The 27920-nt window shown below is 40.6% G+C and overlaps 1 protein-coding gene across 2 annotated transcripts in view; it reads right to left on the bottom strand.

Annotated features, from left to right (window-relative positions):
* The window catches only part of KIF26A (kinesin family member 26A), a 108549-nt gene that overhangs the window by 10614 nt on the left and 70015 nt on the right, over positions 1 to 27920 (bottom strand). For both annotated transcript variants that reach the window (XM_062628078.1, XM_062628079.1), the window contains exons 5-12: positions 25133 to 25316; positions 10097 to 10306; positions 8028 to 8121; positions 7288 to 7550; positions 6854 to 7037; positions 6400 to 6559; positions 4141 to 4303; positions 201 to 3585 (exon numbers count right to left, since the gene is read on the bottom strand). In XM_062628078.1, the coding sequence (XP_062484062.1) occupies positions 201 to 3585; positions 4141 to 4303; positions 6400 to 6559; positions 6854 to 7037; positions 7288 to 7550; positions 8028 to 8121; positions 10097 to 10306; positions 25133 to 25316 (4643 nt within the window). The remainder of the gene's footprint in view (positions 1 to 200; positions 3586 to 4140; positions 4304 to 6399; positions 6560 to 6853; positions 7038 to 7287; positions 7551 to 8027; positions 8122 to 10096; positions 10307 to 25132; positions 25317 to 27920) is intronic.

The following is a 27920-nucleotide window of genomic DNA, read 5'->3' as shown; positions in this document are numbered from 1 at the left end:
CACACCTGCACCTTTGAAGTGAAATAAATGACAAGTAGCTGCTGTCTCAGTGATAAATGTGCACATGCAAGTGAATGCATTCAGTCCACCTCCCCACTTTGAGCTTCCCCCAAACCTTCTCCTCCTCTGTCAGAGACACCATGAAAACCCACTCGTGGAGCACAAGTGGACACCTGGCCACTTTCTCCTTTGTTTCTTACCTGTCGATCGTTTCTTGGGGGACTTGAGGCTCCTCATCCGGCCTGGTGATGACATTCCGCTTTCACTCATGGAGTCATGCGCTGAGGAGGCACTGCCAGTAGCCTCGCTGTCCCGAATCATGCTCTCGTAGCCACTGCTGCCTCCGCTGTGGTAAAACAGAGCTGTCCGCCCCATGGCTGGCGGCAGCTCCCCACTTAGGACGCTGCTGTTGTCACTGCCGTGCCCACTGCTGTACCGCTGAGGCCGCCGGGGTGCTGTTATCTTGCTGTATGGAGATGGCAGCACTGGGATTTGTGACTTCTCATCACTGAGGTTAATGCCACTGTCATTGCCACTGTCAGAGTCGGTGGAGCCTCGGAAGTGGCCCACCTTGGCAGAGCTGCCTGACACCAGCTCGTTCACGCGGCTGTTGGCTGCTCTCATAGCCTGCTTGGTCCCCATGATCGTCCCTCGGCCAGGTTTGCCGCTGACGGGCTGCACGGAACGGGGGGCTGCCTTCCCGCTGGGGGCCATGCCAGAGCCCTTCCCTGCAGGCTGTGTCAGGGACTTCACAGAGGAACTGAGAGACTTTGACCCGCTGGTGGTAAGGCCTCGGTTTTTATTTCCATTCACTTGTACCTTCTGGTTAGCTGTGGGTTTTCCCTGGCTGTTTTTCCCAGGCACAGGGGCAGTGAAGGGTGGTGATAAACCCACACCAGAGGTAACAGGGGGGACACCCAGTCTGGGGACAGAGCGCCCTGCCCGGCTGTTGCTGGTGCTCCCATTATCCCTCACCACACTTGCTTTGGATCCAACTGATGTCAGGCTGTCGCATCTCTCCAGGGACATGTGGCTCCCATAACGGTGCACAGCTTCACTCTTTGATCCCTTTGCCTTCAAACTGGATGTCATCTTGGGCAAAGAGTGGTCGCCTCTCAGGCTCATTTTGCTGCTGGCACTTTCGCTGAAGTAAGACCCAGCTTTCAACCGTAAATCTGCTTCATCTTCAGCTTTCAACATGGCAGCTCTGGCAAAGTCGAGGCTGGAGGCTTTTCCCCCACCATTACCCAGACCAACAGGTTTCTGTTCCAGGCTTGATTTACGTACAGGAGGCGTTGGAGGTGTTGGCCCACCCAGCCTGGCCAGCATGGTTGACTTCTGTGGTGCACTCTTCTTTTCCAGTGATGATTTCAAGCTGCCAGTAGTCAAGGGAACATCTGAATTCCCTCGGGTCACAGCCTCCAACAAAGCACTGTTAGCGTGCGACACTGGCATCACTCCCAGCGTGGTGGCTCCTCTTTTCAGCTGTGGTATCTTCATCACAACTTCTGACTTCTTTGCAGCTCCGCTGGAGGATTTGCAGGCCATTTCACAACCATCCACAACCCTCTGTGAACAGGCAAGCATAGTCTGCGACTTTGTTGGCCTGGATGCTGCATCAAAATACTGGGAAGCTTTTCCTGGCTGCTTCTCAGTACCAAATGCATAAGATTCTGGAGACACCAGTGAGTCTGCAGGTTTTGCTTCCAACTGATAATCAGTGCGCAACAGCCAGGGATCTTCAAATACACCATGAGGATTCTGCAGCTCTTTATAGCTGAGGACAGTATTATTGTGGATTGCAGACGAGGTAGTTTTTGTTTTCCTAGGAAGACTAGAATGTATGGTTTCTAACACAGGCATATCACGAGAATTACAAAATTTTATTTTTATGGGCTGATCAGCGACACAAAAAGCACTTTTTATCGCAGATGCTTTGGTAGTTTCAGAGGTTTGAGGGCTTTTGATAATGCCTGAGGACAGCTTGCTGGAACTCAAGCTCTCACTGTCCACTTCAGAGAAGCAAAATCCACTATCATTCAGAGCGCTTTTCAGGGGGACAGATAAATGGGATGAATCCAAGTTAAAGGGCTCCTCGGACTGATTATAGCTGTAAGATGACTGTGCGACAAAACTGTCACTAGACTGGGCTCCATCACTTTCAATCGTACAGATGCTGACTTCACTAAGCCATGAACTGATGGAGGAACGTCTACTGCTGGTAAAAGGATCCTTAGCAAAGGGCACAACAATATCAATATTTACACCAGTTGAAGTCTCCTGTGAGGTATAAGCATCAAACTCATCATTTATGCTGCTGATAATACTGACTGGCCTCGAACCTGATGCAAGGGCCTGAAGGGAGCAGTCGCTATTGAAGCTAATGATACTGGATGGTCTTCCATTATCCATAATCCCACTAATGGACAGTTCTTCCACCACGGTGAAAACAAGCTCATCCTCTCCATTTAGCTCAACAGGCTGCTGCAAAGTCACTGTGGTGGTTAGTATATCCCGGTCAAAACACTTCCCTCTGAATGCTGACCTGAAGCTGTGTACCTCTATCGCACCTGACTGATTCTGGGCATTGCTACCAACTAAGAAGGTGCTTCCTACAGGGTTTTGCTCAGGTTTGTTTCCCATCTGCTTGCTCATGCCCACAGGAGGAGTCCGAACTGCATTGCTATTGTCCAGCTCCAAATTCTCAGCTTTGGAGCTCACTATGTCCTCTTTCTGCTGTGGAGGTGGAGGTGCTGGGCTTGGCAAGGGTCTCTTCATGTACAAGGACTTTTCCTTAATTACACATTCAGCTGTGGCTTTATTATGTTCTGTATTCCTTGAAGGGCTACACCTTGAGGACTGGAGGGAATCGGTGATTGTCTCTCTCTCCCCCTCCAGTACTGAGTCTATTATTGTGTGGTCAGCTCTGCTCTGTGGCTTGGAAAGCTCCATTTTCAAGTGAGGTGTGCTCTTTTCATGACAATTGCCATTGCCACCCCTTGGTGCAACAGCCTGGTAAGGAAGGTTATGTCCTATTTGGGGAGATGCGGTTTCTTGTGCAATTGGTTTCTTACATCCTCCAGAAGGAGAAAATATTTTCTCCTTTATCAGCTTAGACTGTGTATTTTCTGTACCTCCAGGGACTGGACTGCAATTGGATACAAGAGAGATTTCTCCACAAGCAAATTTGATGGGTTCCTCACTTCCATCAATGCACTCTAACCTTTCTTGCAGTTCAGCAAAAGTGTTGCATTTAAAATGGTCCTTATCAGAACTCCTACCAATAGCAGAATTGTCTTTACTTCTCTTCTTGTTTAGGGATGGGATTATGGGAACAAACTCTGGAGGACCTTCATTATCTGTCAATTCCCTGTCAGACAAAGCTGCACCATTGGGACCAACATAGATGACAGTATCACAAGACTGTTCACTGCTGGAGGAATAATCTGGATCACTAGATATACTCAGGACAGGAAAATCGGGGTCAAGAGCAACAGTTCGTGGGTGGAAGGGTCGCAAATGGGGTGGTCTGCGGACATGTCCTTCTTCACATGAACTCTCTCCTCCAGATGAGCTGGATGCATACTGTACATGATCAATAAGGGAGATTTTACTAATACTGATATATAGGTATATAAATATGTACATGTAATTGATTCAAAAGCCAGGTTTGCTATATAATCTGTGCTTTTTTTATACTATCACAACTACATCTAGTGGAAAATGTTGAGTGTGAATTAAAATAACAAGGTCATGCTGCATAGATTTTACTACATCAGGAGCAATACAATCATCACACCTTTTTAGATAATTTCCATTAAATATTATGCATTTTCTTTCTCCGCAAGAGTTTTCTATTCCTTCTTTATTATTCTTTAATTAATACAAATAGGAGCTTTTGAGATAGTTCCACATATAAGCAAAGAAAAAATACGTATTTGGAACAAAAAGAAGGTAATTTCAGGATTAAGGACTGGAGGTGGGATGATGGCCCAGTGCCAAGTCATTTGTCAGTTCATCTCCTGAGCTTTTATGCATTTTGTACTATTTCTTACCGCTGAGAAATCCCATGTTCTCCCACCAAGAGGTTAGGAAAACTCATTTTCAAATGAATTAATTTCTGCATGTTTGTGAACCAACCTTAGACTTCTTCTTTCTCATTCGGTGGATCCGTGATGCAAGTTGAATGGTGGTGAGAGTTTCTGCATAATTGACTGGGGAGTCAGAAATATGCGCAATCATAGTAGTTCTGCAGTTGATGTTCCCAAGTGATTCCCTCAGCAACATTGTCAACTTGTTGTCCCTGTGTAACAAATTAGAACACCAGGATGGCTTAAAGAAATAACTCTTTTTTTTTCAGATTTTTACACCACAAGCTGTGCTTTCACTTTCATAGGATATATGCATGTGTGGTACGTGCAGATAAGAAATACGCTCCTATTATTTGACCACACTTAAAATGTACAAAAGATACCAATATTTTAATTACTTATCTGCCTATGTATTTGCAGTATAACAAATTATTTTACTCTTTACTTGGACAACTGTAAAACAAATGATTGATAACTAGTTTAGTTATCTCAAGTTTAGCTCATATTACCTAAAAAGCTCATGAGCTTTTTAGCTGAGCAGACTTAACGCCTGGATAGCTAAGGTCATGAGCTCCCTGCAAACAGTTTTGATAAGAACTAAAAAATAAGTCAGCAGAAATGGTAAGAAATTGCTAAACAAATATAACAATGTTAGATATCAGAAATACATTATTAGCGACACCCATCTAGTTTCCATTCTGCCTGTGGCTGTCTGCTCTGACATAGCAAATGGGAAGCAGAACTTCTCTCTGAAGGCTTTCCTGGTGATGAAAGTCCTCCACTATGGACAGCAAAGCTGGCAAGATAGGTGACATTTTGTCTTCCACTGGGCTCCAAGACATCTCTCCCCAGTCCTCTCAGGAGGCTGCTTCCTATCGCCCCCCTGAGCTGGCCCAACACATGGGAACTACCATCATGTCTACTCACTAAAGCATGGTAGGTGACAGTTGAGCATCTGCCCTTCCCTATTTTAACCCATCCATCCTCTACCCAAAAAATTGGAACTAGCCTGAGGAAAGTACTTTTCCTCCAAACACAGAAAGAAGAAACACCTGCTTGAGATGCAACACTACATATATCTGTGAAATGACATGTTTAGTAACATCAGCACAAAGGTATAATGCATGAAGATTAATTGCAAGCAGCAATTAAATTTAAGAACTGAAGGCCAAGTTCTGGTAAGGTTTTTACAATGTGTTGGTAAGGTTTTTACAATGTGGTGGTGTTTTTGAGCTGGGGTCCCCACAGGTGTGTTTGACACAATATTATTGTTAAGTACACTCCACAAAGGAACACAACTAAGTGTTTGCTTCTGATAAACAAATGTGCAACATAGTGGTCTTTTTTTTAACTGAAAAGATATATTCAAAAAGGCATGCAGAAATAATAACCTTTGATGACAACAGTTGATAAACTCTCTAGTATTTTCTGAAATTTCAATACAATTTTTAAATTTGGAAAAAGGAGAGAAGATCCTATTAAATTCTGATTAAATTGTTCACTAATGTCCAGCTGGCCGAGATCAGTCTAAATTCCAAAACCGGGGAACAAACAGGAGGTAGAAGAAACAAAACATTTTGGCCATCCTCCCCCATGTTTTTCAACAATCAAACCCTCCCTGATATTTGAGCAAATGTAAGCCTATACCAACATACATATAATTTTTGGCCATGTAATTCAGAATTTCACATTGTTATGTGACATTTAAAATATTTTGTGTGTGTATATATATATATATATATATATACACTTATATGCAGGTAGATGAATAGAAACATGTATCTATAATATAGAATTGACCTTCTAGCAGCTTTCTGGTCAAGTAAAGGGAGCCTACAAGAAAGCTGGAGAGGGACTTTTTACAAGGGTATGTAGGGATAGTACAAGAGGGAATGTCTTTAAGCTAACAGAGGGGAGATTTAGATTAGGTATTAGTAAAAAATCCTTCACTATGAGAGTGGCGAGACATTGGCACAGGTTGCCCAAAGAAGCCCTTGCTGCCCCATCCCTGGAAGTGTTCAAACCAGGTTGGATGGGGCTTAGGGAAAGCAGGTCTAGCGAAAACTGTAGCTGCCCATCTAGCGGAAGGTGTAGCTGCCCACAGCAGGGGCACTGGAACTAAATGATCTTTAAGGTCCCTTCCAACCAAAACCATTCTATGATTCTATGACCTTAAAAGACAACAGACTCCTCTCCAACAGAACTTGCTTTAACTTCATCTTAGGTAAAGAGTAAATTGTTGATGCAGTTCATTGCTAAGGTAACACCAGCCACAAATTTAAGATAATTCAGACAATAATTCACTTACTTATATGGCACATGCTTAGCACCATTAATTAAGGCCAAAATTACATTGCCCAGGGCAGAGAGAGACAGACACAGAGAGCCTCCTCCATCTCGGCTCTTGCTCAGCACTTTTTCACAGCTCCCTAAATCAATGAGATGCAAACGGCTGCGTCCTCCAGACACTTAAAAAAAAAAAAAGGGTAGAAAAACAGTTGTAAATCACGTTCCCTGCATGGACTCAATCCAAACTTGGTATTCAAAATGTATTCAAATGAGGAAAATAATGAATACAGCATGGGATAATGACCAAATTAAATATTAATAGAAAGGAAACCATATTTTAGCCACAGCTACCAAAGTTAAAGGTGACTTGTCTGGCTTAAGGATTCACTTCATTTTTTCTTTTTAAGTTTATTGCAAATTATTGTTTAAACTAACCCATTTGAAAACAAACAATATGGTAGTAAGATTCATACTTCCTCCTTTGCCACTCTTCTCCATGCGATACTGGTATATGTGAAGAGTAAAGAGCATATGTGAATTCCTTCTCTCTTCTTCTTCACATTCAGGTTTGCTGGTACTTCTAGCAGCAATTGCAGCATCAAGGAAAAAGGCAGCTTTCTCTGCTGTTGGGGCCCTTAGCTCACTTTGGTTTTGAAGCTTGAATACAAACAAGAAAATAATTAATTAGCATAGAGGCATCTTTTTTTATTATTTTTTGCTGAATTGGCTAAATCTCTAGGGCACTAAAGGAAACAAATATGTACACCATGGGAGAAGGGCTTATAAATTAAAACCAATAGTATTTTTTTACTGTCTTAAAGTTGTCATAATTGTTGTCAGATAAAGGGAAATAGAAAGCAGAAGAAAGCCTGCCTCAGAAAAATCTATGTTGTGATATTCATTATACCTGAGTTCCACATATTGGATCTTCTCTCAGATAAACCCCAGGAGACTGGCCATCCTGAAGGCTGCCAGTGGCTACTTCAGCTAACAAATCCTTCAGGTTTTCATCTTTGCCACTGATCTCCACAGCAGATACTCTAATAGAGAACCGAGTCCCAGTTTTTTCTTTACGTTCATTGATTAATTTGAAGAGCCAAGAAATTGCACAGGGGATGATACCAAGGCTTTGAGTGGAGTTATCTTTCCCAATCATGGTAAAAGATTTTCCTAGAATTAAAAGACAAACATAAACTTAATTCACCTTTCTTCTACAAGACAGTATCTCTTCATATCACCACTGTACACTACATGCAATGCCATGTGTTGCACAGATAATGGGAAAGAACAGATGCAAAAATGCAAAATATTTAATTATTAATCCATTGCTATTTATTCGATTAGTTTTGCAATTTTTGTAACTCAGACCAACAACAAATTAATGGTAAAAACGTTTCTGATGTTTTGAGTTTCATCACAATGCACCTATGTAACTTGCTCTTGATTAAGCTAATCTGATGTTACATTTTACCTTTTCAAATTAAAATTTACAATCACAGTATCGAAATAAACCATGATAAGTTTGCAAAACTAATTAAAAAGAAATTCTAATCTATTCATATACTCCAGGTTTATTGTTCCAGGAGCTGACAGCATGTAATTACCAAACTGACATAGTAATTAACTGTAACGAATTTGGGAGCTCACCAAGCTTGACATGACCAAAGCAAAATATGCAACCATCTGCACCATTCACAACAGACTGGATTACTTCTGCTACTGTTCCAGAGCATACCTCAGCCTGGAAGAAAGATTTGAGACGAATAAGTAAATGAGCATATACTGCTATGGTTTTTACTATTCTTCTGTAATGAAATGAATGACTCAATATTTTTGAGGCTCAATATTCTTCCCATTTTAATAGCATCAATCCTATTATTTTAGTAACTATGCTATCTTAAAAAATAATAAAATACGCTACCACAGCCTAAAACAGTTTTCAATTTTAGTAAACCAATTCTCTTGCAATACTGATTCCATGACTAATGTAGCAAACTGAATGCTATCCAGCCCGGCTTCCTGCTGATATAATAGCTCAGCCAAGGCTATTCTGCAACGGTAGCAACTCCACTGAAATTAAGCTACTCAAGAGTGCTCACAGGAATTAAAAAGACATACATACTGGAGAAAATGCATTAATATCCCTGAATAAGATTTCATAGCACCACATTTTCCTCTTCCAGTGGAAATATCATCATCAAAAAGAGAACTTGCTAAAATATTTGAGTGTACTAAAACCAGTTTATCCACATCAAGGAAGGTTTCACATGTACAATAAGATGATCTATTAAGTACAACTGGGGAAGAGGAGATGGTTGGTGTAAATATATAACTACAGTGAAATTATAGGGCTGTGTTTACAGGTACATGGCAATAAGCTTGCTTCAAGTAATGATACCTGCACTAAAGTGGCTGCACTGGCCCATGTCACCCAGAAACACCACAAACAGGCCACCCAACAGGCCAACCATAAAGACCTGGAAGAGCCTAGCTCAAGCCAGGGGTCAACAATGTTAAGGACTGGTGCCAAAACCAGCAAAGAAGCAGGCTGTGCAGCCACTTTGTAGCAGCGCTGGCAACATAAGTAATAGAAAGCCACTTCAGTTCTGGACTAACGTTGAGATAACTGTTGCATATTTCTGCACAAAGACACCATTTGAGCTTATGCAAGATATTAAAAACAGCTTCCTGATGTGGCTACCATTGCTTTAGTCACTGATGTACGTGGGAGGTTATCCTCTATCTTTAGTGCTTGGCTAAAACTTGGATCTAATAGATATTTTCGTATCCCTAGTTTGGGACCTAAAACCTAAAACAGAATCCTAGGAAAAGATCTGAGAGTGGGATTCAGAACTAGGTCTTATCATGTTTTCTTGACATTAACATACCATTTTCATTTTGGATTTTTGTGGTGTATTCTTCACCCTATTTTTTTTCCCAGCAGTTCAAACTTGGAGTAGTTCCCCATACACTCCTGAATTTCTTGTTCTTTCTAAAGCTGTTCTGGGATTTTTCTTCTGAACTGAAGATTTTTCCCAGGAGGAAATTTCAGGTGTCCATGAGTACAATTTCACTGAATATAGTGCAGCCCACAATCCTCTCAAGTACCAGCCATCCCATCTGTGTATCAGATTCTATGTCTGGGGCTATTACTGTACAAATACACCATTTTGCAGGCCAAAGAAAGGCATACACCATCAGCAGCATAACCATCAAGATAAAATAATCAGTCAAACAGTACAAACTGTACTGGCAAAGAAAATATAAAAGCTCCCTAGCTGTTTCAGTTATAGCAATCCCACAGGGTTAGTTCAATCTCTTCTCCTAACAGCAGCATTTAGTTTAATGTTAAGCACATGTTCATTTGCCATTGAAAGCAGCGGGAAAGGACTATTTCAGTGACACCAAATGTGTTAAAACCTAACCGGATGGAAAACTGAGCTTCAAATTGGCTGTATGTCTCTCTCTAACAAGAGGAATGCAGAAGATAACTTAGCCAGCAAATCCATCTCCCCAGCTATTATTCCTTAATTTTACATCTCTACTAAACTAAAAATGTTAGAATTTACCCACATGTCTGTTAATTACCATGTTTTTTTTCCAGGCATTAAGGCAACTCATTTAAATAAAATTCCCCAGAAACAGAAAGAACTCTTCCAGCAGCCAAATGCAGTAGCCATGAGAAGATTGGAGGTTCATGCAAGTGACTCCAGTACCTGCGAAGCATCCTGGGGGAAAACCGCATCAAAGGCAAACATCTTTGGGACAGCAACAACGCCTCTTCTATGACCTGCATTGGAAGGCCCACTCGCTGATGGATCATAAAATGTGATTTGCTTTTTTCGTGGGTCTACCTTTAGAAAGGACATGGATTCAGATGTTTCATGTGCTCCTTGAGAGGGACAAATCCTTACCATCACTTTCACCTGCAAGAATTCGGAAAAAAACAACTTGAGTTCCCAGCTACAGATAAATGAATGCAAAGCATTCCTCACAAGCCCACTCCCCTTCCCGTGACACGTTCATTTGTAATATTTAGGTGTGTCAGCATAACCGTGGGATAAAACCAGAGCCAGATTTTCCAGCCTGGTTTCCACCCTGGGGTCATCACTGAACTAGCTTTTAAAAGGTGCACTTTGTCCCTTCAATTGACTTCATTTCAGTTTTATGATTGCAATTTGCAAATGTCTGGTCTGCAGGTCTGCAGTGGGTACAATCCACTGTAGGTGTAATACCATGCCTAAAGAAAAGAGAACTCTAACCTTCTACCTTTCAAGTACTGTGTGACTGAAAGCACAAACTGATCCACTCTGAAAATCAGTCTGAATTACACAAGGCTCAGACAGCTAGTGCATTCAAAATGAACTAAATCTAGAAACTTTCAATTACTTGTTCACATTCTTCTAATAAAAGATACTTTTCTTATAACTTTCTCAGTAGACTTTATGCTATAGGCTCTTGGGTTGTTAGTTGTAGATTTAATGAGAAAGATGGGAAGAAATAAAAAACAAACAAAAGTCAAAAAGCTTGAAAAGAAACAAATCATACAGTACGTTTCTATTGCAAGACTGTAAATGCTATTTCCCACACATGGCATTTTAAGACAGCCTTTTTAGAGAGGTCAGACATGTTAGCTGTGCTTTCCAAAGCAGTTTATGGGAACCAAGTGACTGTATCTCATGAAGCTTCAGTAAAGGCTGCACACCCGCTTCTTTTAAGCTTCCTGGAAATCAACTCTTACTCTGACAAACTGTGAAATACTGCCTCACACCCACTTACAACCCTTTATCCTTATGAAATGTTTCCAGGCCAGAACCAGCATGTTTTATACACCTTGGACTGAATAAATGACTATTACAGGTGCAACTTTAACTCTGCACTGCCCAGCAGATCAAATATAAGAAAAATCTTCAGACAGAGTGACTTTCCATGGTCCATCTAAATGTTTCAGTAATAAGCTGAGCAACAATATTATCTCCTTGTCCAACTACTTTCACAGCACCGTGTTAACCATCTAGTTTCACTAGGTGAAGAACCTGCACAGCTGTAATACACTACAGCCAGCTCAGCTGGAGCAATTTTCACTGGTACTCTCCATAGCACCCATCAAGAAGCTTCATCTTCTACAGTGCTACTACTGACCAACAAACACTCCTTTTACAGCACTTGGACCTGATTTAGGAGTGACAGATAGCAACCCCTCTGCTGCAAATCTAGCAGGTGAATTCTCCAAACACAGAGAACAGTCACTAGCTGATGAGTCAGAACTCAGCACTGGTGATGCTGTACCTCAAATACTGTGTTCAGTTTTGGGCTTCTCAATACAAGGAAGACATTGAGCTGCTGAAGCATGTCCAAAGAAGGGCAACAAAGCTACTGAAGCGTCTGGAGCACAAGTTTTGGGAGGAGCAGCTGAGGAGCGTGGAGTTCTTTATCCTGAAGAAAAGGAGGCTCAGGGGGGACCTTATCACTCTCTACACCTACCTGAAAGGAGGTTGTAGCGAGTTTCTTCTCCCAAGCAACAAGCAATAATAGTAGACCGATGGATAGGGGCAGCTGACATCACCTACCCAGACTTGTGCAAAGCATTCGACACTGTCCCACACAACATTCTTGTCTCTAAACTGGAGGAACATAAATTTGATGGATGGACCACCTGGTGGATACAGAATTGGCTGGATGGCCACCTGCATATAGCTGCGGTTAACTGCTCAGTGTCCAGCTGGAGACAGGTAATGAGTGATGTTCATCAGGGGTGGGTATTGGGTCCGATCCCAGTCAGTATATTTGTCAGTGACATGGACAGTGGGATGGCGTACACTCTCAGCAAGTTTGCTGGCGACACTAAATTATGTGGTTAGGTTGACATACTGGAGGGAAGAGATGCCATCTAGAGGAACCTTGACAGACTTGAGAGGTGGGCTAATGCCAACCACAAGAAGTTCAAGAAAGCCAAGTGCAAGGTCCTACACCTGGGTCAGGGCAGTCACAGGCACAGCTACAGGTTGCACAAATAAGCGATCCAGAGCAGCCCTGTGGAGAAGGACTTGGGGGTGTTGGTCGATGAGAAACTGAACATGAGCCGGCAGTGTGCGCTCACAGCCCAGAAAGCCAACCGTATCCTGGGCTGCATTAAAAGGAGCGTGACCAGCAGACCAAAGGAGGTGACTCTGCCCCTTTACTCTCATGAAACCCCATTTGGAGTATTGTGTGCAGTTCTGGTGTCCTCAACATAAGAACGACATGGAGCTGTTGGAGCAAGTCCAGAGGAGGGCCACGAGGATGATTGGGGGCTGAAGAAACTCCCGTATGAAGACAGCCTGAAAAAGTTGGGGCTGTTCAGCCTGGAGAACAGAAGCTGCATGATGACCTCATAGCAGCCATCCAATATCTGAAGGTGACTACAAGGATACTGTAGTAGGACTCTTCATCAGGGACTGTAGTGATAGGACAAGAGGTAATGGTTTGAAACTTAAACAGGGGAACCTCAGGTTAGATATAAGGAAGAAGTTCTTTACTGTGAGGGTGACGTGGCACTGAAACAGTTTGCCCAAAGAAGTGGCAAATGCTCCATCCCTGGCAGTGTCCAAGGCTAGGTTGGACAGAGCTTTGGTCTAGGTTGAGGTGTCCTTGCTCATGGCATGGGGGTTGGAACTAAATGATTTTAAGGTCCTTTCCAACCCTAACCATTCTATGATTCTATAGTCCTTTCTGCCGGGGGAGGTTTGGATTGGATATTAGGAAATATTTCTTCACCGCAAGGTTTGTCAAGCATTGGAACAGGCTGCCCAGGGAAGCCCTGGAGGTATTAAAAGGATGTGTAAATGTCGTGCTTAGGGACATGGTTTAGTGGTGAATGTGGCAGTGCTGGGTTAACGGCTGGTCTCATCTTAAAGGTCATTTCTGACCTAATCTATTCTATGATTCTATGAGTCAGGGCTTTCTCTAGCCCTGAGCTGGATATAACCCGGGTTATATTCCGGGCTGGAAAATATGCATCTCTGATAAAGAATGGTCCTCCCCATTCAGCAATCTTTTGTAATCTGCCAGAACTCTTGACTTCTACTTAATATGTTCCACGAACATTATGTCATTAAAATGGTGTGCATTTATTACACTGACACATTCTTTGTATCATTAAAAAAAAAAGCACTTTGCAGTCAGCACTTCCCCATCACTCCTGTATCCAGAGAAATAATGGCAAAGGAAGAACTAAAGCTGCAAAACTACTTTAGCGAAGCACAACATGGGAAACTGCAGGCACAAAGAGCAGAGCAGGCTGAGCCACCCTGCCCTTCACACCAGACAAGAAGAAAAGGTGATGGCATACACACCAGCACCCAGTGGAACAGTGAAACACAGTGCCCAAGCCAGAATGATCCACAGCAAATGGGTGGGTACAGCAGTAAGCATCAGGCTGAACTGTCCCTTTATCAGCTAGGAAGGGTGGGTAATTTGAAGATTTTGTTCAGCTCCTCAACTGTTTCATTTTTTTCAGCTCCTTCTTTCAAGAGGGGCTAAGCAGCACACAAACATCCCTGAGCAATTATTCTAGCATCTTCACAGAAAATATTTTCCACAGAGTGGCTATGAAAGCTTTTCCCCAACATTTTTTTTCCAAACAAAGAGGTTAAAAAACAACCGGTCCTTCCAGTATATACTACAGGAGGCTTCATCAAACGTAGCAGCAAATTCTTACACCTTTTGACTCAAGCAGTCCTCCGATTTCACCACTTTTTCTTCCCCCTTTTATAGTGATACGAATATGAAAATACAGTCCCAGAAAATAAGCAAACCTTAGAATAAATGAAACAGCTGCTTTAAATGAAACAGCTGCTTCAAAAGAAACAGCTGCTTCAAAAGCAAAGCGCATCAGAGGTGACACACTCAAGGCTGTTTCTCCACAAAAGCTCCATGAAGACAGCTTTGTGTATTAGCCTGCTAGCTCAACCTTGACATGCTACCAAGGTGCTCAGAAAAAATAACCTCCCTTGAGGAAAAAAAAAACCAAAACCTAAATATACAAGTACAAATACCCACTTCAGGGTCACTTGATTAAAATGAATTTTAAAATACATGCTGTTTTCAAGGCACTTCTCTAAACAGGCCTGGCTGTTCTCTCTTCCACCTATTATTAGATTAGAGCAGCCAGCACTTCGATAAGAGGAAAATTGGTTTGCTCCTGACCTGAACTGCAAGTTACCTCCATCAGAGCGTTGCTCCCGCTACACAAAGATGGCTTTGCCCCCAGAAAAACCTTGTGTGCCAAATGAGCTTTTTGAGACCACCTCTCTGAAGCAGAAAGATCGTAAAATAGCTTCCCCTAACGGATCAGATCCCAGACTTAACAGGCTTCAAGGGTCACCTTCATTTTTACAGTGGAAGTCAGTTTTCAAGACAAATAGGAGGGAGAAGAGAAAAGCAGCTTAAGGGAGTTCCTCTTTTTGTGTTTTCTATATAAAAGCTGATTTGCAAAGTAGAAAACCACTGATTTGAAATTTAGTTTCTGTGCCCACTAAATATATCTGTAAGTGATGCCTACCAGAAATCGTAGTGTTATAATGTGTCGCACTCATTCATAGTGCTGGGCCATACTCTCTGACTTCACTGGAAATGAAGCAGAAAATCTCATGAAAGTACCACAAAGCACAAAGATTACCTAAACATATCCCTTCACAAGAGCAAAATCTAAGTGCAGACAGATCTTGGGTGCATGCTCATGGTTCTAAGTATATAAAGAAAGGTTCGGTATTATACTGTTTATTCTTCTAACACTTCTTTACCTCCAGTGTTTCAGGACCAGTCTTAAGTGACAGGTTTATATTCTCAGCTCTGAAGCTGATCCCAGTATTATTCTGGGATGAGTACTGCAGAAAAAGCAGTATACTATAGAGCCAGCATGGTTCCTGCCTTAAGGATCAATTTACCTCATCTTCTGAGTCTCTTTATCTAGTTCTCATACAAAAGGCATACTCACCTATAGAGACTGCAAGATGCAGTGCAGGAAATCATCCAGACACAAGGGCCTGCAGAAAGGGGGGGATTCAAGAAAATTGAGAACCTGTAAACCTTAAAAGTAACTTTGGCCTGTAACTAGGGAGCAACACAGCAATACCTACACTGCACTCTAAAGCTTCTAGTTGCTCATGGAAATGAATTACTAGAACTAAGTGCAATAACATTAATTTCAGAGCCACCCGGCATCACACCCTCTGTGGGCACTTCAACAATATGGCCAGGCTTCTGGTAGTTAGTTCCCACTGCAGTGGTACCAGCTACTAGTGGCACTTGTACAAAACAAAGAGAAGGAATTCAGAGGAGAATGAATAAAGAAATGGAAGAATAAGAGAGGTCTGAAAGACTAAGAACAGACTGGGGGGAGGGGAGAAGAGAGCTGAAAGTGCACTAGGAAGAAGGGGCACAAAAAAATGAAGGCAATACGTATTTGGTGATTCCAGAAAACTCATCTCGGGCTCAGGGAATCTCCGTCGTGACCACTTTTAGACTCCTTAAGGACAGCTAAAGTGGCACATCCATCCTGTGACGGGGTGACCCTTCCTGTTAGAACTGGGGAATTTTTAGTAAATTCTTCCCCCCCTACCCCCTTTGTATATTTCTTGTTTAATGTCACAGAAAGACGCAGAGTAAGAAAAAGAATTACAAGTGGAAGTTTATCGTTATCAAGAATACAAGGATTTGTACATAGACTCTCATACAGACATTGAATATTGCATAAAGGCTCCATTTCAATTAGGATGTTGATAGAAAAAGAGGACAGATTTGCATTTGAGTTCAATTTCTGCAAATAAAAATAAAAGAAACACAAACATCACAATACTTTCACATCTTTAACATTTTTCTCAGTGCCTGTAGACAGCCTAAATCATGCAGAACTCTGAAGTACCTCATTAATTAACTAACTCTAATCTGGTGGGTTTTGTACACCAGAGGTTAACACACTACTGCTGAACTTTCCAAATTCATGTTTCTAGAGGAACCAGGAGGTCATCAGAATTGCTGAAGGAAACCTGATTAAAATCAAAAACGTTCGGGAAAAGACATCCTTAATATGCCATTAAAAAGGTAAAGAATTTAAATAAACAAAAAAGTACATAATTTGGAAGAGTCCTAGAAATGGGTGGCAGAAGGTTAGAGGCCCATGCACCCAGCACTACAATGAGCGTAATTTTAATTTTCACTGGTAAGACTTGGAGAAGGACTTCATAGTAATCAAGTAATATATCTGCAAGTTAGAATTCATTTGCTCCAGCTGTGTAATGGCAAAGCCAGTGGACAGAAGCTGAAGCATAAAAGCAAAAATCATACCACAGTTCTATGCACACAAAGCGAGAAAAAGGGCAGACTTCTGAAAAACATAAGAAGGTTAAAAAAAAAAATAAATACCCAAACAACTGCCCTGTGAGCCCTGTGAGGAGGACAATGGCTATGTGGATGACTCTGGGGCTAAACCCCATAGTTTTAAAAGCATCTGATGAGATCATTATAGAATCACACATCACAGATCCATATAGTACAATGAAATATCAGTAATTTCATTGAGCCCTGAACCAAAACTCCAACCCCTGACATCTTTCACCTTTATGAAAGCCAAATCTAGATGCATATTTAACAAATCTGACTTAAACACTGAAATATATCAGAACCTGAGTGATGTCCATCCTGCCTGGTAACAGCCCGTCCTCCTCTTGCAGCCCTTCTCTTCCACTGCTACTGTCTACCCCATTCCACACCTACGCGTCACAAGGAGAGACCTTCACCCAGTTGCCACATGGCAGTCACTGTTCCCATGCTGTGACCATATCCAGTAGCGCCAGCCCCACATGCCCCCTTCATGGGGAATCATGATTTCCAAACACACACAACTTGCATACTGAACCAGCTGGAGCTCAGAAGAACATGACAGGGGAGTCACAGCAGCCAAAATAGCTGACTTAGCTTCAAGACTGGCCAAAACAGTGCAGAACATCAAGTATACGTAAGTGCCAGAAAGCAGGAAATAGTAAGAGGCAGACCAAAAACTGTGAAACCCAAATTTCAAAGCAACTTTCTGACAGCAAGACATGAATGTGAGACTGATGGCCAGGGACATGCTAGCAGTTTTGTCTAATACAGCCCATATATTTTGGATATGCTGAATTGAATGAAGCTTTGGCAAAGCCATGTGTCAGTGAACACAAAACTCCTCTAAGACCAGGGAGGTATGCATCATCCCAGAAGAAATCATGTCTAAGGCTGAGTTTGTAGAGAAAAGAGCAAGTGATAACAGAGAGAATGACACAATCCTACACATTTTTAGACAGAAACAGCTGGGAGACTGAGACAGGTTCACATTGATTACTACCCCATAATCAAAAGAGACAGAAGGGCTATCAATTCTAAGATCAGAGAAAGAGGAAGGACTGTCTCATGCTTAAACAACCAGATGATTTGAATTCTGTTCCCAAGATTATCACAGACCTCTATGACATGTTTTAGACAACAAATTCAAAAAATACTATATATCTCAGAAAGCTGGTAATTTATCTCGCAGTAGAGTGAAGGGTGCCAAATACTATGCAGTTCAATTTGGGGCAGACATGTAGACAGAGAAGGCTCCACTAATTCATTAAGTAATGACTAGACTCCACAGCATTTTGAATGCTGAGGAAATTAAGACCCTGACCCAGCCACGTATGCTAGCACAGGCATAACTGTAACATATGGTACCTCCTTTGAAATCAATGGAAGTGCAGTGTTCATGTGTTTACAGTGATGCTTTGTTAGCATGTGATGCTTATATAGTTGTCAAGTTTCAAATTAGAATGAGAAGGAAAAAATAGAAGAAATGAATTAAAATGCTTGTAAAATTTTTAAAATGTGCTCAAGCCTTTTTTACCAAAATAAACTCTGACTTTGGCTTTGGCAAAGTGCTGGGACTACACTGGAATCCATTTTAAAAACGCTGCTCATATTCTATGTTACTGAAGTATCATAATCCCTAAATGAACAAGCAATTTGGTCTTTAGCAATAAATGTCATTATACCAAATTTGAACAGGCACTAAATATTCCCTGGAAACTCACATCTTTGACAGGCATCATGCAGCCAGGAAGTTAATTTTGTCCAATGTTCACAAAATGGCGTATAACAGCAGGTTAATTAAATAACTATGTTTACACACCCACCATTCTGAATTACGAGTTCTCAGCAAGAAATTATAACAAATTCACATTCACTTGAATAAAGATCATTTTCCAATGAAATCACTTATTTTTCAACTACAGTGTAAATCAAATTACGAAAGTCCTAGTTCAGAGCCAATATTTTTCATGGATTTAATTGTAACTGACAGATATATAACCCTTGCTAAATTTGTTTATTGTGGGTAGTTCTTAGAAGCCTTTCATATACTGCCACTACCAATGGCTGGCAAATTTACATGCAAAATTGCCATGCTAGCATAGACCATCTAGCTCCCCTGGGAGAACCTAAGGAAAAGAAAAACAAAACAAAAAAAAAAAAACAACCACTTATGTAGTGTACTCTATTATAGAAGAATTGATCTCTGCTCCCAAGAGACATGAAGAAAACTACTTTATTTTTCAATGTGAAAACAAAGTAGAAGAATTTATATATTTTTATCTAATTTTCCCACATTTCTGTGGAAGTGATTCAAGGCATTTTGGCAGGGATGTATATACCTTGGATGATACAGGACTACATATATCGATAGAAGAGTACTTAGTATGTATGATACATGATATACACCAGAAATAACACTCTAGTCATTAGGAAACAAGCAGCAATAAAGATGACAAAATTAAGTACCTATTTGTTATCCATCATCAAACCATCATAAGAAATAGTGAATGGAACACACAGCAGACTTCAGGAAACCCTGCATAATCAGTAAATCATATTAGCAGTACCTTAGCTATGGCATGGTAAAGCATAAATGAAAGTAAATGTCTAAAATACATAAATGGAGACCACTATACATATACCTGTCCAAGAAACATGTCTGACAATTCAGGTTCTTTTTAAATGCTTCACATCAATTGACTCACATAGGAGGGTGCTGTCATTCTAACATAAAAAATTGACAGGATCCTTGGAAGAGACAAGCACTTAAAGTCGCTGCTGTAAGTGATGCAGTGTTATAAAGAATGAGCTCAATAGAACCCCAGAAAAAAAAAAAAAAAAAAAACATTTTGCATGAAAAAGGCTTCCTACCATGCTAAAGAAAAATAGCAAATTAGAATGCTACACAGCAGCCACTGTAAAAAGGATGTCTTTTTTAATACCACGATATGATAAATTACCTTAAGTAGCACATTAATGTCAGAAATCGAGCATAATCTAACTTCTTAACAGTGACAGTATTAAATGGCTTTCAGACATCTTTCCTACTATTCTGACATTAAATTTAATAACACCCAGAGAGACCACAAAAATTATTCGGTTACAAGAATCATACTGTACTGGATCATTGCCTTTTAAGTGGGATTCAACTAAATGATTTGGACTCTGATGGTTTTGACACATCCAAGACAAAGGTATGAAATTTGCTACGTAACATTTACCAGTAGTGAGCAAAACTCCTTTTGGTATCCAGTTTGCATTGGTAGTGGGATTTTCCTTTGTATGGGAGTTTGATTATTGCTGATTATATGAAACACCAGTCCCAGACAGACCTACAGTTTTAAATCATTATTAGAAAAAAAAAAAACACGCAAAAAAGCCCAACCCAAAACACACCTTCTTCATATTCCTGAGTATTGACAAACCCTGTAAGCAGCTGTGAAAATGTGTAACATTTTGCACTCTTAGTAAAGAAAATTAGGTAAAAGGTTTAATTAAATAATTGTATCATAGGACAAGTCCACACACTCCTGCTGAAACCATTGTAAGGTGACATTAGTATTTGTGAAATGTGAAAGAAATTAGTAAGGCATTTATTTCCCACCTTCCAAGAAAGTACTTGAAACAATGAGATACTATACATAGAAACTGCAAAAGATATATACAGGCTATCTGCTTTAGTAAGTCTCTAACAACAATGTATTCAACCATAAAGTTATATAGCAAATTCACCACAGCAGAACTGTACGATATACATGGAGATGATGATGTGAGATAAAGAACAATTTTAGATCTTGAGCTCAAAGAATCAATAACTGAGTTCAAGTGCAAGAACTCACCATCACAACCTTTTCACATTCCTGTCTCCTCCAGCAGTTCTCACAATGCATACTTACTAGCTTTGCTACAGCTACACAGCTTACAAAAAGCAAGAATTTAATTCCCTTCCCTTCCCCAAATGTCCCAAAAGCTCCTAAGTTCAAGAAAATATCCCGCAGCCAGTGATGGGACCTGTACAATTCTAAGCACCACAGAAACACCCCACATAGTCCTGATGTTGCCTATGCTCAATTCAATCAGTTCCTCAGATTCAACTGTCCCTTCACCGAACTCAGAATAACTCTTATTCATGTGTTTAACATAGAAACCAATGAAAAGGACTTAATGCATGGAGAAGCTCTCCACTGAACTGCTGCTTTGGCCAAAGCGAGTTTTTCTGATGGGATAAACCAACAGTCATGGGAAAGCAACTCTTAAAGTGCATTTCAAATAAGGAAGGCAAAAGTTCATACACAGATGTTAAATTGTTTGATGAAGTCTTTTTTCTAAAGGTTTAGGTTTACTGGGGTCCAGGTCTGTACCAGTAGCAAAACACACACTGCTGCTGCTTCGGCATGCTGAGGTCTTGGGATGCAGCCCTCCCCTCGCTGAGTCAGAGCAATAGCTCCCCTCTGACAAGGGAATTTAGAGATAAATACATGGGGGAAGAGAGAAAATTTTTACATTTCTCTGGTTGTTACCAGCCTCTATTAAATGTATTACCTCAAGGAAGAAGGCCAGTAAACAAAAAAAACATCAGTGACTGTTATGTAAGCATTATGAGCCTGATAAGAAACATGTATTTATACCACATACTGTCAGAGACTCCCTAAAACTAAAGATGTTTAATCTTCTTGCTTCCTGAAATGTCAATAAAGCATTTCTTTAGAAACTCAGACTCATGATAACAAACCTAATGCTGTAGCTTCCACAGTGACTGGTAAAATGGGTTACGGTCATGCCTGATTTCCTTACAGCTTATCTTTCCTGCATGCATAGTTAGAGCTCTTTTTCTTATGTACATTACCTTGTGTTAATCAATATGAAAGTTCATTGGCCTCTTTATTCAATCAATAATTTCAGTGCCATGACATCTTTTTCTAAGTATTCATAGTCAGTTTTAGCTTTGGCTGCTTTGAATATGCAGCTTCACCTCCTCCAAACCATTTAGGAAGACATGGAATGGCATGGACCTCCATATGACACCACTGGTAACTTTGCTCTAGTATGAAATCTGCCCTCATGTTTCCTACCAGTTATTAAACCATTAGAGAATACATGACATTTTAGGGATTTTTGAGAAACCTAGGTCAGGGCACTTGTCAAAAGATTTTTCAAAATCCAAATACATTCTATCAACCAGACCGACCCTAGTAAAATGCCTGCTGACTCCTTCACAGAATGCTAACCTTCGTGTTCCACCTGTAAAAGCTTCATCAACTGATCTTTACTATATCACATTAATCCCTGCCTGTTAATTTCTATCTTTATTATTGTTTCAACCGCTTTGGCTTGTTGTCTGGTCTGAAAGTCAGTCTTAAGACACTGTAATTCCAGATTCCCTCTGAAATCTTTCAATGTATTGAATACCAATTAAAAGACAACCTTAAGCATCGGGGGGGGGAGGGGGATATTAAGAATTATCATTGCAGGGGAAATACAGAAAGCCAGTCATATTGGAATGTTTCAACATGTACATTGTTTCAAGCTTTCAGCAGATTTTCAAATGATTTAAAACTTTCTAAACTATCAACCTCTGCTGAGAATACGGGCTGGTCCTCAATGGGTCATTCTCAGCTTAGTAAAGTGGTTAGGTGGGAATTAAGCACTGTTAAATTCTTACATGTACAGCAGAAACCAGAAAAGAACAAGTCCTCCACATCATAACTAACCATGAAAGACAGCAGCAAGCCAGGAGGTGAGGGAAGAGAAAGCTGCCCCACCAGCTGCTTAACCCACTGTAACCACACAGTAATAACAGGGCAAGAAATTCCACTGCCCAGGAATGATCACACAAACCAATGACAGCACCAGCCACAGATGCAGTAAGAAAAAGTGACTCCAGAGTCCATCACTAATTCTGTCCTCTATGTGTACCTCATTATTGGACAGGCTGCAAGAAAAATCAGAGGAAAAGATAACCAGAAGGAATGTAAGGTAAATAGCTGTTAGAAGAGGAGGGACTGAAGTTAGCAGAGGACTTCAGCACATCTGCCAGTGTTTGCTGATCATTCTTTCAATTGCTACAGTACTTAAAGCTGTGAGGAAGAAAGGTAATTACTTTATTCCTAACATCCTCATAATGAGATAATAGCTTCCTAAATCTTGATCAGCAGAAGCTGGTGAAGAAATTATAATGGAGAATGTTACTGCACAGTGGGCTAAATGCTACCAGAAGCTACTTGGCATTGCTCAGATAAGTGAAACTGTGAGCGTTTAGTACCAAAAGAACACCTATATAGTACTGACATTTTTTTATTTGACCACAAATTCTAAGAATAAAAATACATAAGATTTCTTTCGGCTGACTTACAATTTTTACAAAAAGCTAAAATTGCTGGAGGTTGCAAAAGAGGAATGGGGTAAGACAGACATTTAATAACGATCACATTTTAAACTGTGGGTCAGTGAAGATGCCCTGTTACTTTTATTTTTTGAGGAGCATCAAAACTAGTAACTAGCACACACCATTGCCATTTGGATGGTTCTAGATCTTAATTCAAGAACTAGAGGGATGATACAATTCACAGAAAGCTCTTAACCTCTCCAGAACAGCACAGGAGTCTTCCAAGTTGTGGTCAACAAGTACAGGGTGAGGACCCAGCTGGGATTCTGGGCCCAAAGAAACAGTATCTGCAGTAATGTTTTCAGTTGAGAGCTAAATAACAGCGACATTTAACGGTCAACAACAACCTGTTGACTGAAAAAGTCTGGAAATTCTTGGAGTAGTATGCAAGGCAGGAGAGAAACACCACATCGCCAGCATGCTACATATATATCCCATGTTGGAGGAGAAGCTTACACGGCTGAGCAGCGTAGCTACTCAAGGTCTTGCCATGCCCCTTGCAATTCTGGCTAGAGCTTCCTTTGAAAGACCTTTGCTGTGCTAATGAAGAAAGTAGGTAGACCACATGGCCCCAGACATATAATCTCCTGCCACCTAGGATCATGCAGTTTTATCTTTATTAGATGTTGATCTGTTTGAAAACAAAAGATAAACCAGACCTTTCCATGAGGCACAAGTCATGCTGATAAGCTCCACCAACAACCCTTAAAGTGTAGGAAAAAGGCTGAAGTCTTTTGGCTACAGATAGCTGCAGGCACACAGTGCAATGAGGTGCAAAGACAGCCCTATTGAGCTGCAGGCACAAGGAGATACAAGCATGCTTTAAAGGTTTTCCTAAGGCAAACAGACTTAGAAATGTCATGCTCCCTATTATTCCTGGTGTCACGGCCAAATGCTAATCCCCATAGAGAAGAGGAGGCACAAATGGACTCTTTGAAACACACACATAGAAAGATTCTTCCACCCAGGAATCTTATAGCAAGTCTTCCTTCACCTGGGAATCTCTAAATTACTGTGCCAGGTTTGCTTTATTCCACCATTTAATACTACATCCTCTTTTCTAACATGCTGCAAATCCAGAAGAAACCACATTTTCATCTGTGAGCTTTCATCTGCAAGCTTTCATCTGCTTAAAGTTACTCCTTTGCTTTCCATTTAGCACAAGCTGCCTGACTTAAGAAATATAGAATATTCTCTTTAAGCAACAGTGTCAGCTATAGGTATTTAGGCTGACAATCTCTTTACATTAATGCCAATTTTTATGGTTACTCAGTGTGCATGTTTTAGGTCTCCTGTGCACATTACATACTTTGATTCTATCTTCAAATACTAATCTCTTGTAACCTATGTAAATAAGTATTCAGGCTCAGCTAGGCAAGTGATTAAACAGAAGCATGAATAAAGCTCTAAACAGGTTGTATTTTAATTAATTTTAAGTAAAATTAGCACAAATTTTACAATTTGAAAGCTGCTGTATTTCCTAAGTTGGAGAGACATCTATTTCTATCCTGCTACTTAATTTCCATACTCCTGATTTACAATAACATGTGAAGCAAAGGGAAGCAAAGGGTCCTCAGCATATCTCCTTAACCTCAGCAGACAGACAGCACTAGTGGCTGAGCTTTGCTGGCAATGCAGAGAGTATTTCTGACAAAGGTAATGTCTGTACGTGCATTGGTTCTGAACCAGTGATTTCAAAGGAAAATTTGTCTCCGACTTTAACAGAGGGAAGGACAAAACAACCTTTGCCAATGTTGTCAGTGATGTTAACCAGCTTTAAGGAAGCCAACACTCTAGCACTGAATCTGCTCTCAGCCTGCCAACTCTTTCCAAAGTCAAAAAGAGATAACAGCTCTCAAGCACAATCAAATGGATGTAGCTATCTCTCTATCCCAAGGTCCTTTCCTTCCCTCAAGCCTATCCGACCCTGTTCTAGGCTGAAAGCTTCCAGCCCTGTTAAAATTCAGCTATAAAGCTATTTTTAAAAATTGAAATCCAAAGTTACCTTTCCAATGCCAGGGTTGTCCTTGATTTTGGACACAGCTCTCAGAAGGCATGGTGGTGCTGGGGGAGGACAGAGCTGCAGGATGCCACTAAAGTTAGTAGCATAAATAGAGAAGCCATGTGTGTGTGGCAGGGGCGGATGGTATTTCTTTCTCTTCGAAGACAGGTTAAGCTTCTGTGCTGCTCTGTATAAAAGTAATAGCAAGAAAGGACAATGTTACTAGGTGTTAACGGGAATCTGGACCAGAAAAACAGATGCTCATTGTCATCACTACCTGCTTAACAAACCAAGTCACTGCGTTCCCATCTGATTTCATAAGGACAAACCATCAGGGGACTAATAGAAGAAAATATGGGTAGAAAAATTACTGGCAAAATAGTCAGTTAATTTTTCCCCCAGCAGAGTCTCAATTATAATCTAACTCTCTCCTCTTTCCCCAACAGCTTGGCAGCTGAATCCTAAAATGCTAAATCTCACTGACATAATAAAAAGCTGAAATAATCCCCTTGCCACTGGCAGGACCAGATGGACTTTGCTGGCGATAACATTATGAAAGTGGTTCTTTGTACTCTACAAGTTACTCAAGGCAGAGGATAACACTCCAAGTAGCTGAGCTGAAGATCCTTTATTGTTGGCCGCACTGAAAATCGTTAGATAACAGAGAATTTCCTTCAAGACAGATTGGTTTTTCCTCCTCAATTCCATTCTTTCACATTAAAAGCGAAAGCTATTAAAAATACATGCTTTAATGCTCTGAATGATAATGATCCTGCTTTTGAAATGCACAATTTCAAAACATAAAAGATGAAGGAGGAAAAATTAAAAACACAAAATTAAAATTGCAACATTCTTCCTTGTTAGTAAGAACAGGAATGTAACCAGGTTTTCTGCTATTCCCCATCAGCAACACCAAACAGTATAGCAAGAAACAAAAAGAAACTTGACTCTGTATCATAACCCACATAGGAAAAAAAAACAATAAATCACCCTGCAGAGTTACGTAGAACAAATATATGTGTTAATGAGCACATAATGGGCAGCTGAGGGTGGTAGCAAGGGTGAAATCTCAGCTTTGTCAAATCCAAGAAGATCTTTGCCACATGAATAAGTTTGGTGTGACCTGATCCTGATCCTATCCACAGGTAGCTTACCCTCAGATATATAGCGTAGAAGCATCTACTTACATGCTATTTTTTAACATTACTTTGAATGACTGTTAAATCAGCAAAATGTAGTGTTACACTGCCAGCATCTTTGGGCAACTTGAGACCATGCTACTGATACCAACAGGTCTTCTGGGGACAAATCACTATTCTGCTCCATGCTTGCAATATATAGGCTTGCCCTTTTGGACAAATTTATAAATACATGATAACAAAAAGTCTCTTTATACAATGGCTACTTTATATTTTCATGAGGCCTTTTAGCCCAGGACCTCCAAGGACTTTTCAGTAAGATCAAACTGGCACTAGCAACAGACATATGGAGAAACTAAGGCAGTGCTTTGCTGTCATACCTAATTCAGGGTAAACCTGATCTTGCCTCAGGCTGAGTCAGCTTAGAAAGCTGATCAGAGAAGACAATTCTTTTACGTATATTTGCAATAGGTTAGAAACAAAAATGAATACTGAGAGTTGGAGAGCTGTACAGTTTCTGCCAGCAGCACTACTGAATTCAAATGAGTTACAGTACAATAAACTGGTTGTGTTTGAGAAGCAAAACTACTCATTTGGGTCAAGATTAGACATCCAGAACAGGGAGCAGCACCCTCAATACAGATCTCCAGAATTCCCAGTCCTATGCTTTATATTCCCAAACTTGTGTGTTAAATTCCTGGACATTTTTACTTTTTCAACTTCTAGAGAGGCAGACCCCCTACATGCTTCCTTCTCCCTCTATAAACTCTGCAGCATTTAGAAAAAGGCAAGCTCGTGATTAAAAAAAAAAATGAGGCTCTAGTTCCAAACTCAGAGGGAGACAGAAACCACTGCCTTGTGAGGGACAAGTTGGACTTTTGCCTCTGAGGAAAGAAGCAACTTTTGACTCCTACTGCATCCTGAAACCAGAAGGAAATGTGCTCCACAGTGAAGCAAAACATTGCAAGCATGGCTTCATAAAGAACCTCGCGATTTTGGTGGCAGTGAGAACCGATTTAATTGCCTAAATCTCAAATCCCATTGCTAATACCTCATTCAGTATGAAAACATATGCCTGAAATAGGACACCAGACAAACAGTTACACAACTTCTCTATGGTTGCAGCTGCACATTAAAACCCTAATGCCTTCTAAATTACATGCAGCTTTATTATGCAGAAAAGAGTATGTACCTGTTGCTGCTCTCATTGTGGAACTCAAGACAGTCATTACCCTCTATCTCCAAGCACCAATTAACAATTGTGGCTATTATTTAATCATCTTGTTAATTAATATGAAAGATAATGTTTACTTTTGTTTACATGTTATGATACCCTGTTGAAATGATAAAAACAAAAACTCCTCAAGAGAATGTCTTTAAAGTGCAATCAAGATATACATTAAATCCTGAGGAAATAATTATTTCTTCAACAGATCTGGCTGAAGGAGATCCTCTGGGAAACATGTAGAAAAGAATGAAATACAGAGGACTATTTATTCAGGAATTGTGTATCCAAGCACCAAACTAAGCACTAACACTCAGTGAGTACATGCACCCAAAAAGGCCAAGCTAAGCAAAGCATATAAACAAATAAACAGAAAATTCAGCCATTATAAAGTATCCCTCAAAATAGCTCAGTAACACAGTTTTGG

This window comes from Pezoporus occidentalis, unplaced genomic scaffold, assembly GCF_034315485.1.
Source record: "Pezoporus occidentalis ecotype Australia unplaced genomic scaffold, CSIRO_AGI_Poc_V1 ctg31, whole genome shotgun sequence".
Taxonomy (NCBI): domain Eukaryota; kingdom Metazoa; phylum Chordata; class Aves; order Psittaciformes; family Psittacidae; genus Pezoporus; species Pezoporus occidentalis.
Note: the sequence above shows the minus strand (reverse complement) of the source record. Positions and strands in the feature narration are given on the sequence as shown.